General features: G+C 43.9%; 2 protein-coding genes across 9 annotated transcripts; both read left to right on the forward strand.

Moving 5' to 3' along the window:
- Positions 1–2,210: 2,210 nt before the first annotated feature.
- LOC120807784 (claudin-20-like) lies at positions 2,211–5,224 on the forward strand. The gene is made up of 2 exons (XM_078093375.1): positions 2,211–2,497; positions 3,001–5,224. Exon 2 carries the CDS (start codon positions 3,118–3,120, stop codon positions 3,898–3,900), a length of 783 nt encoding a protein of 260 aa, XP_077949501.1. The 5' UTR covers positions 2,211–2,497; positions 3,001–3,117; the 3' UTR covers positions 3,901–5,224.
- A 1,033-nt stretch (positions 5,225–6,257) lies between these two features.
- On the forward strand, positions 6,258–15,644 carry LOC120807787 (heterogeneous nuclear ribonucleoprotein Q). Of its 8 annotated transcripts, none has more exons than XR_013453389.1 (12): positions 6,597–6,981; positions 7,712–7,871; positions 9,771–9,889; positions 10,021–10,242; positions 10,477–10,653; positions 10,877–11,012; positions 11,101–11,306; positions 11,378–11,527; positions 11,603–11,724; positions 11,937–12,321; positions 13,847–13,945; positions 14,088–15,644. XR_013453389.1 is itself a non-coding variant. In XM_078093370.1 (11 exons), exons 2-11 carry the CDS (start codon positions 7,712–7,714, stop codon positions 13,886–13,888), a joined length of 1,719 nt encoding a protein of 572 aa, XP_077949496.1. In that variant the 5' UTR covers positions 6,545–6,685; the 3' UTR covers positions 13,889–15,644. The 8 variants fall into 8 exon arrangements, 6 of the variants coding, with proteins under 6 accessions (XP_040016091.1, XP_077949496.1, XP_077949497.1 ...); XR_013453390.1 differs by having other exon boundaries at positions 13,850–13,945; XM_078093370.1 differs by having other exon boundaries at positions 6,545–6,685; positions 13,847–15,644.
- Positions 15,645–16,085: the final 441 nt, after the last annotated feature.

The raw sequence follows: 16,085 nt of genomic DNA on the forward strand, positions 1-16,085 counted from the left end.
TCATTTAATGTAAATATCCAAAGAAACATCCTCTTTTGTGTCATTTTACGAATTAATTCTGGAAAAAAACAGCTGGTTTATCACATTTTGCTTTGTTTTTTAAATAGCTTTTATTACACGTTTTAGATATTCTGGTGTTAAATAAATAAGATTATAACCAAAAGAATAAACTATAGAAAGTGATTAAATACAAATCTTAATACAGTTACAAGAAATTTTTAAAATTCAAAATTACTCAAAACTGGAGAGAAATATGAAACATAAATGATTCACCAGAGAACAAGAATAAAGAAGAATAATAAACAATGAAATGAACAAAAATCTTGAAAGACAATTACGCTTTTCAAGAATAAATAGACTTTAAAAAGTAGTGGAACCAAATAAAATGAACACATTTAAAAAGAAAAACAGCAAAATTATTAAAAAGAAAAATAATTAAAGTTTAGACAAATAAAAAAAGAATAAGTAAACAAAGCTAACCTAATATCAACATAATTAAACACATGTATTTTTGTAAAATTAAAATGACAAAAATAAATTAACAAAAAATGAAATGTCAAACAAAGATCTAAAACAAACAAATAAACTTCAACAGTATTAAAGAAACAAGAAGAAAAATGACAATACCCAAATATAGCAGCCATTACCTAAATGTTACATACATACAGCAGGTATAACCTATGTGTTTGTCCTCTGCAGGCCTTCAGGCTCTAATAGACCCCCCCTCGTTCCCCATGAGGCAACAGGGGCAGCTGATGTTGTACAGACCCTCGCTGTGTCTGAACATCATAAAAACATTTAAAGAGACACGCCAACGCTTTTAGCCACACCTGAAATTGTCAGTTTTATATTGTTAATTTAAAGAGCGACTTATATTATTGTGTTATCTATTTTTATAAATTTATGAACAATTAATCACCATTCAGTTTAGACAATAATGAAAATCATTTTCAGCCGTTTTCAATTCATTTCTCAGAAAAACTTAATATATATTATATATTATATTGAACGTCTTTTATTTAGCACTAATTATTGCGATGCATTAGAGAGCAGCAAAGGATTCTGCGAAAACATTCGCTGTGAGATTTAAGAGCTGCTTTTTATTTAACGTCAACGTGCTTATTGTTCGTCTTCTGGATGAAATCATTTAAAGTAAAAAAAAAGGCTGCAAAGAATGTGACGTAATTCAGACATCAAGTCACATTGTCTTTTTTTAAATGATCAAATCTTTTGTTAGATTAACAGATTAAATCTACTCAATTAGAAAAAGGCTTTTGTGACTCTTTTTTTGTGTTTTTTATCAAAAAACACGATCAAAAGCACACTGGGTTAGAAAACCCATCACACAGAATTAAATGTATTATTTTCTGTTTTAGTTTCAGTTTTAAGTCAGTAAATACATTTTTGTATCATGTATATTGTATTGTTTTGGAGAATAATTACATATTCATTCATAATAAATTACTTGTTTTAATTCATCAATGAGCAATACACCAACTGATGCATTGAAAAAATATAAATTGATTAATATGTTTTGTTTTCAATTGAGCCTCAAGCTGGATGAATCCACTTTTAATGCTAATTTAATAAATCATTTGTTCCTTTCAGAGAGTCACTTAATTAACTGATTGCAATCGAACGGCTTGTGATCGCTCTCACTTTTTATTGAGCGGATGAGTGAACCAATTATTTCTTTATCTTCATGCGAGGTTCCCAACGTGAGGTTCAGGACCCCCAACAGGACCCAGGAGGAGCGCGAGGAGTCACGCCTGTTTTTTACATTCAAACCTTTGTGTCCTTCGAATAACAGAATATCCCATAATAAGCATCGAGGAAACGGACTCGTTGGAGCTGCAGTGACTGACGATGACCTCATCGCTCTGCGTCTCCGGCTGAGAAATTCGCTCTTTGCAGAGTTCCGGTTTGTTTTGGGGCTCGAACGGGACGACATCAATCAGGTGTCGGTGGGGACTCGTCACCGGGGCGGCGTCCCGGGGGGGGAACCTGTGTTTATGGTGCGTGGTTTGGTGGAGGCTGATAAGACCGCAGGATTATGGTAATGACGGGCTGACGGACCGCCGGGGTCCCCTCGCTGCCCGACTGGGTGGGCGGGCCGGCGGCGCTTATCAGCGCGGCGCAGAGGGGGCGATTCTTCACAGAGTCACATGACGGGCGCCACTGCGACTCCCACTGCGGAGCGGCTCGCTTTTTATCACCACACCGAGGCGACGACCCGCCGGAGCGGCGCTGATTGTTCCAGGAGCACAAATGGTCCCAATCGTTATCAGAGACCATCACGACGAGCTCCCACCTCCTCGCTCAGGACCATCAGAACCGCCATCAGCATCAGAACCATCAGCAGCATCAGGACCTGGCGGCTGGCATCCAAAGCAAGCCGGGAGAACCGGGAGAACCGGGAGGACGGACACCTCCTGCGGCGTACCCCGCCATGAACTCATCAGATACGCTGCTCTGCGGCTCCTCCTCTGACCTTCAGGTGAGAAGCTGAAAGCCAAGTTTGGTCGGTTCAGGTTCTGACAAAAGAAACAAAGGGGGCGGGGTTGGGGGGGCAGGACGCAGAATGGGATGGAACTGTATGTACGGTTGCCAAGGAGACGACAGGCGGAGGGGCAGTTGAAACCCCCTCGCTGTATGCTTTTCATTTTCTCCGCCTTGTCCTCGGGAGTCGCTTCACGGGGTGAGTGCTCCGCCTCCTCGCCGCCTCCTCGCCGACACCGGACTCATCGTCTCCTGGAGGTCCGAGCCGGGAGCAGAACTTCTCTCTGGCTGAGCTGCTGCTTGTAAAAGAAACAACCCGGAGGGACTGCGGCTTTAAATGGACATAATGGAGTGTCAATGATCACCACTGATGCAGGCAATCAGCGAGCCCCCCCCCCCTTAAATAAATAAATAAGAAAAGGCGGTCCCATCAGCAGCCTCAGCTGTGCGTCCGTCACGCTCCCACGCTCACTTCGATTCTCATCTCTCGTCTGGTTGCAGCTCGCTGGAGCCCGGCGGAGGAATTATCTGCTGTCAGGAGCTGACGGAGGCGGGAGGCGGTGGTGGGAGGGGGGGTGGGTCGTGGGGGGGTGGTTGAGGTGCTGGGGAGGCTGAGCCATGCTGTCCACCGCCCTTCAGATCCTGGCGTTCGCCCTGGCGCTGCTGGGCGTCATCGGCGCCACAGTGGCCACGCTGCTGCCCAACTGGAAGGTGAGCGTTAACGTGTGGGGGGGGGTCATGACCCCCATGTCGCGGATGCAGGGCCTGTGGGTGGACTGCGTCTGGTTCAGCTCGGGGGTCTTCAGCTGCACGGTGAAGAGCTCGCTGCTCTCGCTGCCGCCGTGCCTGCAGGCCACGCGGGCCGCCATGGTGCTCTGCTGCCTGCTGGCGTCCTTCGGCCTCTGCCTGGCCTCCCTGGGCCTCAAGTGCACCCGCTGGGGGGGCAGCCGCCGGGCCAAGGGCCACACGGCCATCGCAGCCGGGGGCTGCTTCGTCCTGGCCAGCGCCCTGGGCCTCGGCCCGGCGTCCTGGTACACCAACGAGGTGATCGCCGCCTTCCTGGCCACGGACGGCAGCAAGTACCAGCCGGGGGGGGCTCTGTGCGTGACCTTCCTCTCTGCCGGCTTCCTGCTGGCAGCGGGGGTCATCTTCTGTCTGTCCTGTCCCGGAAAGAGGACGGGACGGACCGAACTCCCGTCCCCCGCCGATACCCCGCTGCCTGCGGGGCGCCAAGGGGACCGGCAGTGGCGGGGGCCGCCCCCGAAGAAGACCATGTGGAACACGAGGGTCCGGCTGCAGAGACCTCCGGAACCCGAGCGGCACTGGAAGGGCTGCACGTCTCCCTGCAGACCCCCCCACAAAGACCTGAAGGACAGCTACAGCCTGCAGGAGTACGTCTAGTCCTCACCGGGGGAGGAAAAAACAATGAAAAAAAAATTAAAAGCTGCTTAAAGAGCTAATAAATTACAAAACAACAAAACAATCTAAAAGCATAATTTTCCATCATCGTAAAAATATTAACAGTAATAGATGTATCGTACAGATTTATTTAATTTAAATAAACTGCAAAAAATACAACAATTGAGGTTATATCATAACTTTGAGAAAAGAATCTGTGTAAATATTGTTACCTAGAAGTTGCTAAAATAATCTCAATTTAAATATAGACCTTGAATTAAAAAACATGTTGCCGGACTAAACGTTCTTTTGAGCTTTTTTAACTAAAAAATATCATCCAAAACAAACAAAGCTGATATTAATATTAATTCTCCTTAAATTACTAACAATGAACATGTGTGGTAAAAAAAAAAGTAAAAATGCTTTTGATTCTCTCCTCTCCTCCCCTCACCTACTCACCCCTCCTCACCCCCTTCCTCTCCCCCTCACCTCCTTCCTCTCCTCCTCACTTCCTCCTCACCTTCTTCCTCTCCTCCCCTCACGTCTTTGGGTGGCTCTGAACTCTCTTCACACCTTTCATCTGAAGTCCAGTTCGTCTTTTCTCAGCGGTTCATCAGCACAAAGAAGTAATGATGTTCTGTGTTTTCCCATTACCCTCTCAGCATGGCTGGATGCACACACACACACACACACACACACACACACACACACGCACACACATACACACGCATACATACAGACACACACGCACACACTGACACACGCACAGACACACACACACACACACACACACACACACACACATACACACACGCACTAAAACACGTTATATTATTATACAACCATTGAGGAGATGATTTAACTCTTTGTGTGTCTAATTATGTGTGTATCTTATTATGTGTTTGTTTATCTGCAGCTCAGGCGTTGTTTTGTTTAAGTTACTAAATCCCCAAAAAAGAGCAATTTCAGTGGTGGATTAGAGACGGATTAGGTGGAGAAAGGACTCGTCTCTCTTCTATTTGTTCCCTTTTAGCGGTTTACAGTTGAAGGTGAACGATGTGTCCATTCTGGGTGATTAACAAGCAGGTTCATTTATTTCTTTAGTCAAACTAACTCACATTAATGCCTTTACCTCGCTGAGCAATAATACAGAGCAAAAGCCTTTAAACGAAGTTCACGTCTTTCAGCAGCTACACGCAGAACGCACGTTTTAAAAGTCTGAATGTAATTGTTTAAAAAAACAGCGGAAGATTCTTGATTCACTTTTTAGAAGAATAAAAAAATGTGTTTTTACCTTGTTGACAAATAAAACACACACTGAAACCTTCACGTGGCTCCTGCTTCCGTTTTTACGCAAACGGCATGATGGTTCAAGCAAAAATAAGTTTGTTATCCTTTGTTTGCGCACAATAGAGAGTGGGCGGGGCTTATCTCCAGGGAAGCCATTTTATTAATGGAAAAAAGTAAAAGAATATTAAGTCCAAAGACATCATTGTAAAAAAAAGTCTTGTGTTATGGGAAAAAAATTGTCAAAAAATGTTGAATTCTATTTGATCAGAAGACTTTTTAAAATATCATGTATAGAAATGTCATGAGAAAAAAGTCTAGAAATATCAGGTCGAAAAAGGTGTACTGTAGATCTATTTAATCGAAAAAGTTAATGCGAAAGAAAGTCCAAATGTATTAGGTCGAAAAAAGTCAAAATATATTTGGTAAAAAAATATAAAGGGTAAAAAAGTATAAAAGTATTAGGTCAAAAAGAAAATTTGTCATTTAGCTGGAGCTTTTATCCAAAGCGACTTATTGCATTTTTAACCCATGGCTTTTAACATTTTTGCCCAGGGACCAATTGGGGGTTAGGTGTTTTGCTCTGGGACACTTCGACATGGGGCAGGTAGGGCTCGAACCACCAACCTTGCACCCTCTCTACGCCACGACGAAAAATGTCAAAATGTATTAGGCCGAAAATAGTAAAAAATATATTTTTTCAAAAAGTGTAATGGGGGAGTACTAGATTCTGAAGTTTTAGATTTAGAAATTATGATAAGGTATAATGTAAAAATGTAATTGAAAACAATATATATAAAAGGTGGAAAAAAAGGTCAAACAATATTTGTTGTGACAAAAAAATATTTGGTCGGAAAATATAAAAATCTATTTGATCAAAAAGTTGTGGAAAAAAAATAAAAAAATATTACGTCAAAAAATGTAAAAATCTATTTAATCGAAAAATGTCATAGGGAAACAAGTCTAAACATATTTGGTTGAAGAATAGGAATGACAAATGGTTCACTGCTTCATACCACATGTCACTTCACTTTGTTTTCATGTTGTTAGTGTCGTGGAGTCTCTTTTTTTTAAAGAAATACTTGGAGGAGAGCTGCGTTGATATGAAGCCTTGCTTTCTGTCAGACAGCCACCCGCCAATAGAAAGACCTGGCTCACACAGCAGCTTATTCAGCCCCACTGCGTCCAAACTCAACTCGTAGGTTTACATTTATTTTTATATATTTATAGTTTGTATACTTACAAACTGAATTGTTGATTGCAGTGTGAGAAATTCGCTCTCAAAACAGTTTTTGTTTGGGTAACAAACACACAAATATACCGTCATACTTGGGAAACGTGTCATAGCAAACAAAGTGACGTCGCCCTGGCGGCCTCGCTGAACCCAAACAAACAACCGTCTGCGGAGAAACGGCGTCACAATCTCGCGACAGCGGACCCTCGTCATTTGAGAGAAAAGAGAGCCACGCCTGAAGTCTGCAAATGTGTTACCACGAATAAAGTGAGTGTATTTTACTGACTTATTTTGCTGCCTGGATTTTGAAGTCCCAAATAAATGATGATCGTTTGTGCCAATGTCCCGGATGTGTGAAAGCTGAGCAGCCCGTGATTAACCCCGTTAGAAACCCCTTACACGAAGTCGAGATGCAGAGATCGCGACGTTACGTCGCCGCCATTTTGTTTCACCCGGAGTAAAGAAATCAACGCGGAGAAGCACCGGGCGAGAATAATTTCCTTTTCCTGGATTACCGTCAACGCTGCGAATCTGCATCGTGCACCTACGTTTAGATTCGCATGGTACGTAAACACCGCGCTGGCCGCTCGTGCGACGGACGTGTGCGTTGTTTTATTGTTACGTTTTCGATCATTGTTAGCAACAGAGCAACTGGTACTGGTTACATCGCTAGCCGTCATTTTGTGTGACTCACGGACCCGCAGAGATCAATGTGTCACGGGTGAATTCGTCCGCACCGATCTCCCGGGAGAAGAATGAAACATCCTTAAACGATCAAGCTCTGATTTCTAAAAATAAACTGGTCGCGTCCAGACTGCGGCCTGAGGTCCCCCTGCAGTCCCACGCCGCCAACGTTAGCCAGCCTGAACTGACATTAGCTCAGGATAGCTAACGCAGGCGTGGTGCACGCCGTGTGCAACCGGCTGGGTTTTCCGTGGTATCCCTACCAGGTATCATCATTATTATTGAATGCAGTTTGTCAGTGAGACACTGGGTGCCCGCGCGGATCTTTTGGACGTCACGTGTCAGACGGGGAAGATTGCCGTGGCTTTGCCACCACCCTGTTTACATTAGCATGCAGATGCACATGCTACATTGGATCCCTGTGTTATGACGCCACGCTAGCATGTACTGGAGGCCCCCGATGCATTTGGCTGAGGTACTTCTACCCAGTTTAGGCGTCTTTGGCAGGGATCAAAGCGGCAAGCGACCACTCTTGGGTCGGTACAGTTTGCGCAGTCTTGAATAGTGGCGTCCAACCGAATGTTAATTTGTTGTCACTGTTGTCCACAGATGTCTGCAGACATGGCCACAGACCACGTAAACGGGAACGGCACGGAGGAACCGATGGACACCACGGCCGAGGTGACCCGCTCGGAACACTTCCAGGCCCTGCTGGAGGCCGGTTTGCCCCAGAACGTGGCGGAGAAGCTGGATGAACTTTACGTAGCAGGTGAGCAGACGGGTTGAGGGCTTTTCTGCCCTCGTCTCTGGCCTCATAGTTGACACACACACACACACACACACACACACACACACACACACACACACACACACACACACACACACACACACACACACACACACACAGTGACACACACACTTGTTAAACGACTTGTCAGAGGAGGGGAAAAATCTAGTTGTACTATTCTCTTTTAAAGTTAAAGTAGCAATACAACAGTGTGCAGAGCACCCTATTTTCAGAATAATGTTAATTACCTTATAGGATAATTAATTTGGTAATGTGTCAGTTTAATATTACAGCTGATCCGTTATCACTTTTTAAAATATTAATATATTTATATTGGTGTCTTCTATATTCTTTGATAACGCCATTTGTTAGTTGATGCATAATTTGTTTGTATATTTAAATCTACAGAATAACTAAACTAAGAAAATTAAATATCATCAGAAGTGAAAAAATTACAGAACACTTAAAAACTAATCGTGTAAGTACTTACATAGTGTACAAATAAAAGTACAGTATTTGGAGTTAATGTTGTTAAATCCCACCTTATAAGCACATGGCTGCTATTTTTGTATTGAACAATGAAAAGACCAATTGATTTCACTAATACGTCTACACCTAAGTATCTAAATCCTGATTGATCATATTCCTTTTATTCAAAACCTAAACCTAAAAACACAACCCCTGTGTTGCACTGGGCGACGTGTTTCTCCATCACCTGGACTCAATGTCCTGCTGCCACCAACTCTCACGAATGTGAATTCATCTTCTGCTAAACAGAATTCATAGGTGTTCTACGTACTGCGTTTAGAATCAGCGTGTGAAGCGGTTTCGGGGCTTTACTCGTATCAGCAGACCACCTCTGATAACGTGATTGGCCAAAACAGGGGCCTCAGAAAGGAAACATCACTCGTCGCTGCCGTTGAGGAGTTGTTTGATTATTGTAATAAAGGGCGTAGTTAATTGTTGTAAAACAGACATTAAGCTGCAGGATGTTGGAGGGAATAAGTTGTTTGCAACTACAATTAACGTTTCATTCAAACCTCTATTATTTCACAAAATTATTATTTTTTACTTCATAAATAGTTAAAACCCAATCGTTTGACCATAATTGCTCTCATAGAAGTGTTAACCTTGTTCCTTCAGGTCCAAGTACAGTCAAGCTGTTAAGTCCAGAAATTTAGATTAAACGGGTTAAAAGGATGCAGAAGGTACCGAGACTTGAAAACAAAAGAGCCGCTGTCTGCAGCCGGGGAACTCGAGGGTTTGGCCGTGTGTCTCCAGCGTTGACCCAACAGGAAAGGGTGGCGTGGTGCAATGATTAGACCTGGATCTGCGTGAAAGCAATTCGTAACTACTTATGATAATCAAACCGTAAGCTTGACTCATTGATGTGCATGACGGCAGAAAATACCGATGTTATCCTCATGTTTATGGAGCTTTTCTTAGTTTGACTTTATTCATATTGTGTTGACCTGAATGTCTTTGGATAAGACATTTAAAAACATCCTAGTGAACTTAAAGAAACGGGGGGAGGATTTTCTTTATTACACGAATAGAGAACCATTAATCTATAAAAAAAAAGATTGTAATTTACAGTCCCTTTTGTCATGTGGTCTATTTTTAGCTGCTAAGTTAACTGTTTGTGCCGTTCTGTGGATTTGACCCATGCACGTCTTTTTAGGAGGTTGCACTACATGTGGCTGTAAAATATTAGATATGATAAACATTTGTTTAGCTCTTTCTGGTACAAATCAACTATTCTTTTGGCGCCTTTTCTTGTGCAGCTGCTTCATAGCTGCATGAGTCACGTGTGCTTTTGTTTCTCCGTGCTAACCTGCCCAGATGATCATCACGCTTTCTGTTTTTACCTGCTATTTACAGGCTTAGTAGCACATAGTGACCTAGACGAAAGAGCTCTTGAAGCTTTGAAAGAATTCAACGAGGAGGGAGCCCTGCAAGTGCTGGTCCAGTTCAAAGAGAGCGATCTGTCACACGTGCAAGTAAGTGTAACAAGGTCTTTTATTAAAAACGTGTCGTGTCGTACTAAAACCGTAAAGTACTTTCTTCTTTGTACTGATTGCTCCTCTAAACAGTAGGTGACTTTTTTTCTGACAAAGTGCTTCTCTTTCAGAACAAAAGTGCCTTTCTGTGTGGGGTGATGAAGACCTACAGGCAGAGGGAGAAACAAGGGACTAAAGTTTCAGATTCCACTAAAGGACCAGACGAAGCCAAAATCAAGGACCTCCTGGACAGAACCGACTACACACTTGACGTAACAACAGGCCAGCGGAAGTATGGCGGCCCCCCGCCAGAGTCTGTGTACTCGGGGGCCCAACCCAACATCGGGACAGAGGTACGCTTGTCAATTTGTCTTGAGAGGAAATCCAACTTTTATTGTGGAAGTGGGCCGACCCGTGAATGGTTTGTGTGCCGCTGCTCAGCGAGATAGATGGTACGTTGGGGGGGGGGGGAACCGCAAAACAAAAAACATTATTTAATGAGTGGTATTGTGATTGGCAGCAAACTGAAGTCTGGAACGTGATGCGTGTTTATCCTTGAAATGGTTTTACTCCTTTTTTCTCCCCAGATATTTATCGGGAAGATTCCCCGCGACCTGTTTGAAGATGAGCTGGTTCCTCTCTTTGAGAAGGCGGGGCCTATCTGGGACCTGCGGCTAATGATGGACCCGCTCAGCGGCCTGAACCGGGGATACGCCTTTGTCACCTTCTGCACCAAGGAAGCGGCCCAGGAGGCGGTGAAGTTGGTACGTTTGGGCGCGGCGACGTCTCCTCGCCTCGGGCGCTTGTGTTCTTGAATGCTCCCAATAATTCTGCAACTACACTGTGAACCCGAGCAAAATAAGTGCAGGCATGTAGTCGAAAGTCCTTACTTGTTCTTTAAGTTGAGGGTCAGATTTGCTCGATAAAAGTACTTCCGCTTACTCAACAGTTGTCAACACAAGAGTTATGGTGTCCTTTTCTTTGTAGTGCAATAATCACGAGATCCGCCCGGGCAAACACATCGGGGTGTGTATATCAGTCGCCAACAACCGGCTATTTGTGGGCTCCATTCCCAAGAGTAAAACCAAGGAGCAGATTGTCGAGGAGTTTGCTAAAGTCACAGGTAACTCCACACGTTACGGTTTTTCATAGATTGGTGTGGTTGCGTTTGATAATACTCTGAATGAACTCTGGTTACCGTCCGCCCGCAGAGGGCCTCAGTGACGTCATACTCTACCATCAACCCGACGACAAAAAGAAGAACCGGGGCTTCTGCTTCCTGGAGTACGAAGACCACAAGACGGCCGCTCAGGCTCGCCGCCGGCTGATGAGCGGCAAGGTGAAGGTGTGGGGCAACGTGGTGACTGTGGAGTGGGCCGACCCCATCGAGGACCCCGACCCGGAGGTCATGGCCAAGGTGAGCTTCGACGGCGGAAAGGATCTCCGTGCATTGAACCTGGCTGACCTCGGCTCCGTCCACTTCTGCAGGTGAAAGTTTTGTTCGTGAGAAATCTCGCCAACGGCGTCACAGAGGAGCTGCTGGAGACGTCCTTCAGCGAGTTCGGGAAGCTGGAGCGGGTTAAGAAGCTCAAAGACTACGCCTTCATCCACTTCGAGGAGCGGGACGGCGCGGTGAAGGTGGGGTTATTCAAGGGAACCGCACATAAGCAAGGTTGTTGAAGCAAAAAAGACGTTGACAGATTGTCCTCTCAGGCGCTGGAGGAGATGAACGGGAAGGAGCTGGAGGGAGAAGCCATCGAGATCGTTTTCGCCAAACCGCCCGATCAGAAGCGGAAGGAACGCAAAGCCCAGAGACAAGCGGCCAAAACAGTAATGTACGAAGAAAATACAAAACCATCATGTTCTATGGACCTGCAATAACTGGGTTTATTGAAAATGAGAATAGTTATAAATTACAGGATATTTTGTCGGATACAAATGATTAATTTGGGTAATTATTACTTTAGAGACGATGACTCGAGTGTTGTTTGAATCAGGAATTAGTGCGTCTGGTCGGTTGTTTCTCACGGCTGCCTCCTTTCACCAGGTACGATGACTACTTCTACTACTCTCCCCCCTCCCACATGCCGCCTCCGGTCAGAGGTCGGGGCCGAGGGGGCAACCGGGGCGGCTACTCGGCCTACCCCCCCGACTACTACGGGTACGAGGACTACTACGACTACTACGGCTACGACTATCACAACTACCGCGGCGGCTACGACGACCCCTACTACGGCTATGACGACTTCCAGGCGCCAAGCCGAGGGCGGGGCGGCAGCAGGGGCTCCCGGGGCGGATCCTCTCCGGCCAGGGGCCGCGGCGGCGCCGGCGCACCCAGAGGCAGGTCCAACTTCTCCCAGCGGGGCGGGCCCGGACCGGGCCGCGGCGGGCGGGGAGCGAGAGGAGGCCTGCAGCCGAGAGGGAGAGGAGGGGTACGTGGTGCTCGGGGTGGCCGCGGTGGAAATGTAGGAGGAAAGCGCAAAGCTGACGGGTACAACCAGCCAGATTCCAAGCGTCGCCAGACCAATAATCAGAACTGGGGCTCTCAACCCATTGCTCAGCAACCGCTTCAAGGGGGGGATCATTCCGGTAACTATTCCGGTTACAAATCCGACAACCAGGAATTTTATCAGGATTCTTTTGGCCAGCAGTGGAAGTAAACCAGTAGGGCTTTGATAACAATATACTGGTTTGTTGTTTTTTGTCTTTTTTTATGTAGAGACTTGATCCGATTGGCTCCCATACGGTTGCCGGCCTTTTTTTTCTCTCTCCTCAAAAATTGGTGACATCTGGCAAGATATCTTTTTGTACATATTTTAATAATCCGCTTGGACACAAACCGTAGTCACACTCCCACTTGTTACTGGCGAACTGGTTTTCTTCATCCCTCGAACACCCCCTTTTTAAATTTTCTTTAAAAAAAAAAAAAAAAAAAAACCAAACATACAAGATGTTTGTTTTAAAAGGTTTTTTTAGGTGCGGATATGTGCTGGAGCGGAGTATTTGGCTTTAGCTTTCTGTCTGTTTTTAGATTCTGCTTTCCATGTTTTAAGTAGCTAACGGCAACAAAGCATATGTCTCCTAAACTTGTATTTAAAAACAAATGGAAATACAATTTGTATTGTCACAAAGTAATGCGTGTCTTGTTATTGGAAAGAAAAAAAGAAAAAGAAAAAAAAGGGCAATCGTAGTCCTATTTTTTGGCTTTACATTTTGGCTTGTATTCTTTGCTGTTTGTCTGCTTTAATAAACATACACGCACAAGTGTACAAAAAAACTTCAAATTGTGTTGCAAATTCATGTTTCGGCAAATTCTCTCTTCAAATTGCCTTGAAATTGAAAAGGCGTTCCTTGTGGAAGCAAACGGACTAAAGGTTTGCCAGTGTTGGCCACGTGCTACAGTGTCACCTCGCATGCCCTCAAACCCTTTCTCCACATCTCTCACCTGCTCTGTATGTGTGGTGACATACTTCATCCTTTTTAGGAGTTTTCTCATGTCCAAAAACCAACAACAACAAATTGGTGTCCTAAATTTACTGTCAATGCAGCGTTAATAGCCCCCGCCCCCTCTTTCCACCCCCTCCCAGTGAGTGCCATTCAGCCTCCTTTTGTTAAAAGTTGGGGTGGGAAACAAAAAGCACAATTTGATTTGTTAATGTCTCGGAAGCTTTTCCTGGTCCCAGAGGATGTTCCTGGGTTTAATCCGGCATGTTGCTGCTGAGAGAGAACTGCCGCATGACTCGCTTCCATCCCCTCATTCGTTTGCCCCCCCCCTCTGCCTGTCCGATCATGTCTCTTTCAACTGCTGCACCTCAATTTAATTCACTACCTTATTTGTGGTCCACTTTTAAGATGTGCATGTTTAAAATGGTGTGTGTGTGTGTCTCTTGTGTGTTTTAGATGTGACATGATGCTGTTTTCCAGTTCTCTAATTGCTTCCTTTTGTTACCTGACTAGCAGGAAAAAGGGGTCGAGGCCGGTCCTGACGCGTCGCTATGAGGACTGACCAGCGTTTGGCATCACACACACTCTGACGGCTGCCAATTGGATGGAATGGTAAGGTCACCTGACTCAGTGGTCCAATGGTACCAGCCTTTTTTTTTTTTTTTTTTTTTAAGGAGCAAATCTCATTGAAAAACAGCACCATGTTTGAAGATAAACAGGAGAAATTCTTAAGCTTGCTGTTTCTTTTTTTTAGATCAATATATTATTTCCCCCCCCCCCCCACACACAAACACACAAAAAGCCATTTGAGTCTTCCTTAGAAGTTCATGATAGACCTCCTTCTGGATAAGTCTGCTCTTTGAATGCAGATCTGCTTGATGGACGAGATGTGATCTGTGACCCGACATCCCAGCAGCGGGTTCTGTTAAGAACACACACGCACACACACACACACACCACCGCGGGTCGTTAGCTACCTCACTGTGAAGGACTCGCCTGCTGTCCACTTTGTCCTTGAGATACGCACAGCCAACATCAACGGAGCACTTAATGAGTTTTAGCTGTCGGCGGAGACCTGGTTGGTCGTCCTGAAAGTTGGCCTGCGGCGGCGTATCAGGGTACAAGTACACAGTGCAGGGTACAAGTACACGTACCAGGATAAATCTGTGGTTTAGTATTCCGCCCACAATGCCGCTGATACGCTGTCGTAGGGTCCTGATACAGGAGCTTCCCGTTGATGTAGTTTACAGACGGATGGTTTTGTAACACTTGTTTTTCTGTGAATTGTCAAAAAATGTCTGTAAACCTGCAGACGTGTTTTTGTCTTCCGCAATGGGAAACTGTCTTTTTCGTTTTGTGGCCATCGATGTGAGAACGATTGCAAAGTGATGTCTCGGTCAGTCTGAACAAACATCTGTGACGTCCTTTATTTTAATTGTATTCTTTTTATTTCTGCGTGTCAGCATATGTGGAAGAGCATGAATTTCCTTCCTGGTTTATACGTTTTTCAGGAATCAAACTAAATAATTCATCGCTAAAGCATGTTTCTACATTTCATGTTGTGCATCGCCGTCGACTGAAAAAAATGGAGTCCCATCTTTTACCTATCTGTGTACACTTTATACTGAGGATTAAGAATGTTCATTTCAAATGTAAAGGAGCAAATCCATGCAACTATTAAGTTTTGCAGCTGTCACAGAAAGGATTAGCTAGAGGTATTATGACGATTTTTAAAACTCATAACGACGGCGTGGCTTTTTTTTTTTTTTTTGCAAATACAGATCAGTTCAAATTCTTAAATTCTTAGAAGTCATTATAGATATATAAACAAGACAGTACATACGTTCTAAATGATCAGTTTGACGTCATTCTGTATCTTTATGTCAACACATCCCACGAGGAGACAAAAACCCAGAACGTGTTGTTGCGTCTCGTACTTCCTGACTTCCCCACGCTGCTTTAGACTCCGGCATTCTGGGAACTGTAGGAAATTGAGTTGGATTTCTCCTTTTAAACTTTTTTTTTTTATTTATTTATTTTTTTTTACTGGTTTTGTAAAAAAACAGATTCATATTTTCTTTCTAGTATTGACTCCGTTGGATAACCAATTTTAAAGGTCAAGAAGTATGTGTGTGTATTTGTATACGTATGTATGTATATATTTTTATATATATATATTTATATAAATATGTGTGTGTTTGTGTATAAAAATGTTTTGCTAACAAGTGTTTGCATTCTTGCAAATCAATTGTTTTATACTGTACAGTGAGGTAAGGTAAACCTATTTTTCTAATAAAGTTATTGACTGATATGACTGATCTCATGTGTTTGATTAATTTCCTGTAAATATATTTAAGATTTAACTCATAAAATCTCCTGTGAAGTTCAATTTCAAGATTATTTGGGGTCGTTTTCCATATTTAACAATAGTTGGATTGAAGTAGTCAATAGAACCATTTTGGATTTAAAGAAACCCAAAATTAAAAGTAATGTAAAAGCAAATAAGTAAAAGCAAAATCAAAGAATTGAAACATTTTATTTTCAATAAAATGTATTCAAACTGTAAATTACTCGTTGGAAAAGTATTTATTTGTATTTCAGTCACTTGTGACGTGCTGGATAGCTCAAACGGAAATGACGTGGTTGGATTTAAGGTTGCCATGTCCGTTTGCTGAAATACACATTTGGAGCTTTAGAATCAGTGTTTATGCCCGGACGACATTCCAAGAAAGTCTTTGCCCTGTGATTTAGT

This window comes from Gasterosteus aculeatus, chromosome 18, assembly GCF_964276395.1.
Source record: "Gasterosteus aculeatus chromosome 18, fGasAcu3.hap1.1, whole genome shotgun sequence".
Lineage (NCBI taxonomy): Eukaryota > Metazoa > Chordata > Actinopteri > Perciformes > Gasterosteidae > Gasterosteus > Gasterosteus aculeatus.

Coding starts and splice junctions, on each gene's coding strand:
- LOC120807784 (XM_078093375.1), top strand. CDS start 3,118: ATGCTGTCCACCGCCCTTCAGATCCTGGCGTTCGCCCTGGCGCTGCTG.
- LOC120807787 (XM_040160156.2), top strand. Junction 10,654..10,876: donor CCCAGGAGGCGGTGAAGTTG/GTACGTTTGGGC, acceptor TTTTCTTTGTAG/TGCAATAATCACGAGATCCG. Junction 11,528..11,602: donor AGCGGGACGGCGCGGTGAAG/GTGGGGTTATTC, acceptor TTGTCCTCTCAG/GCGCTGGAGGAGATGAACGG.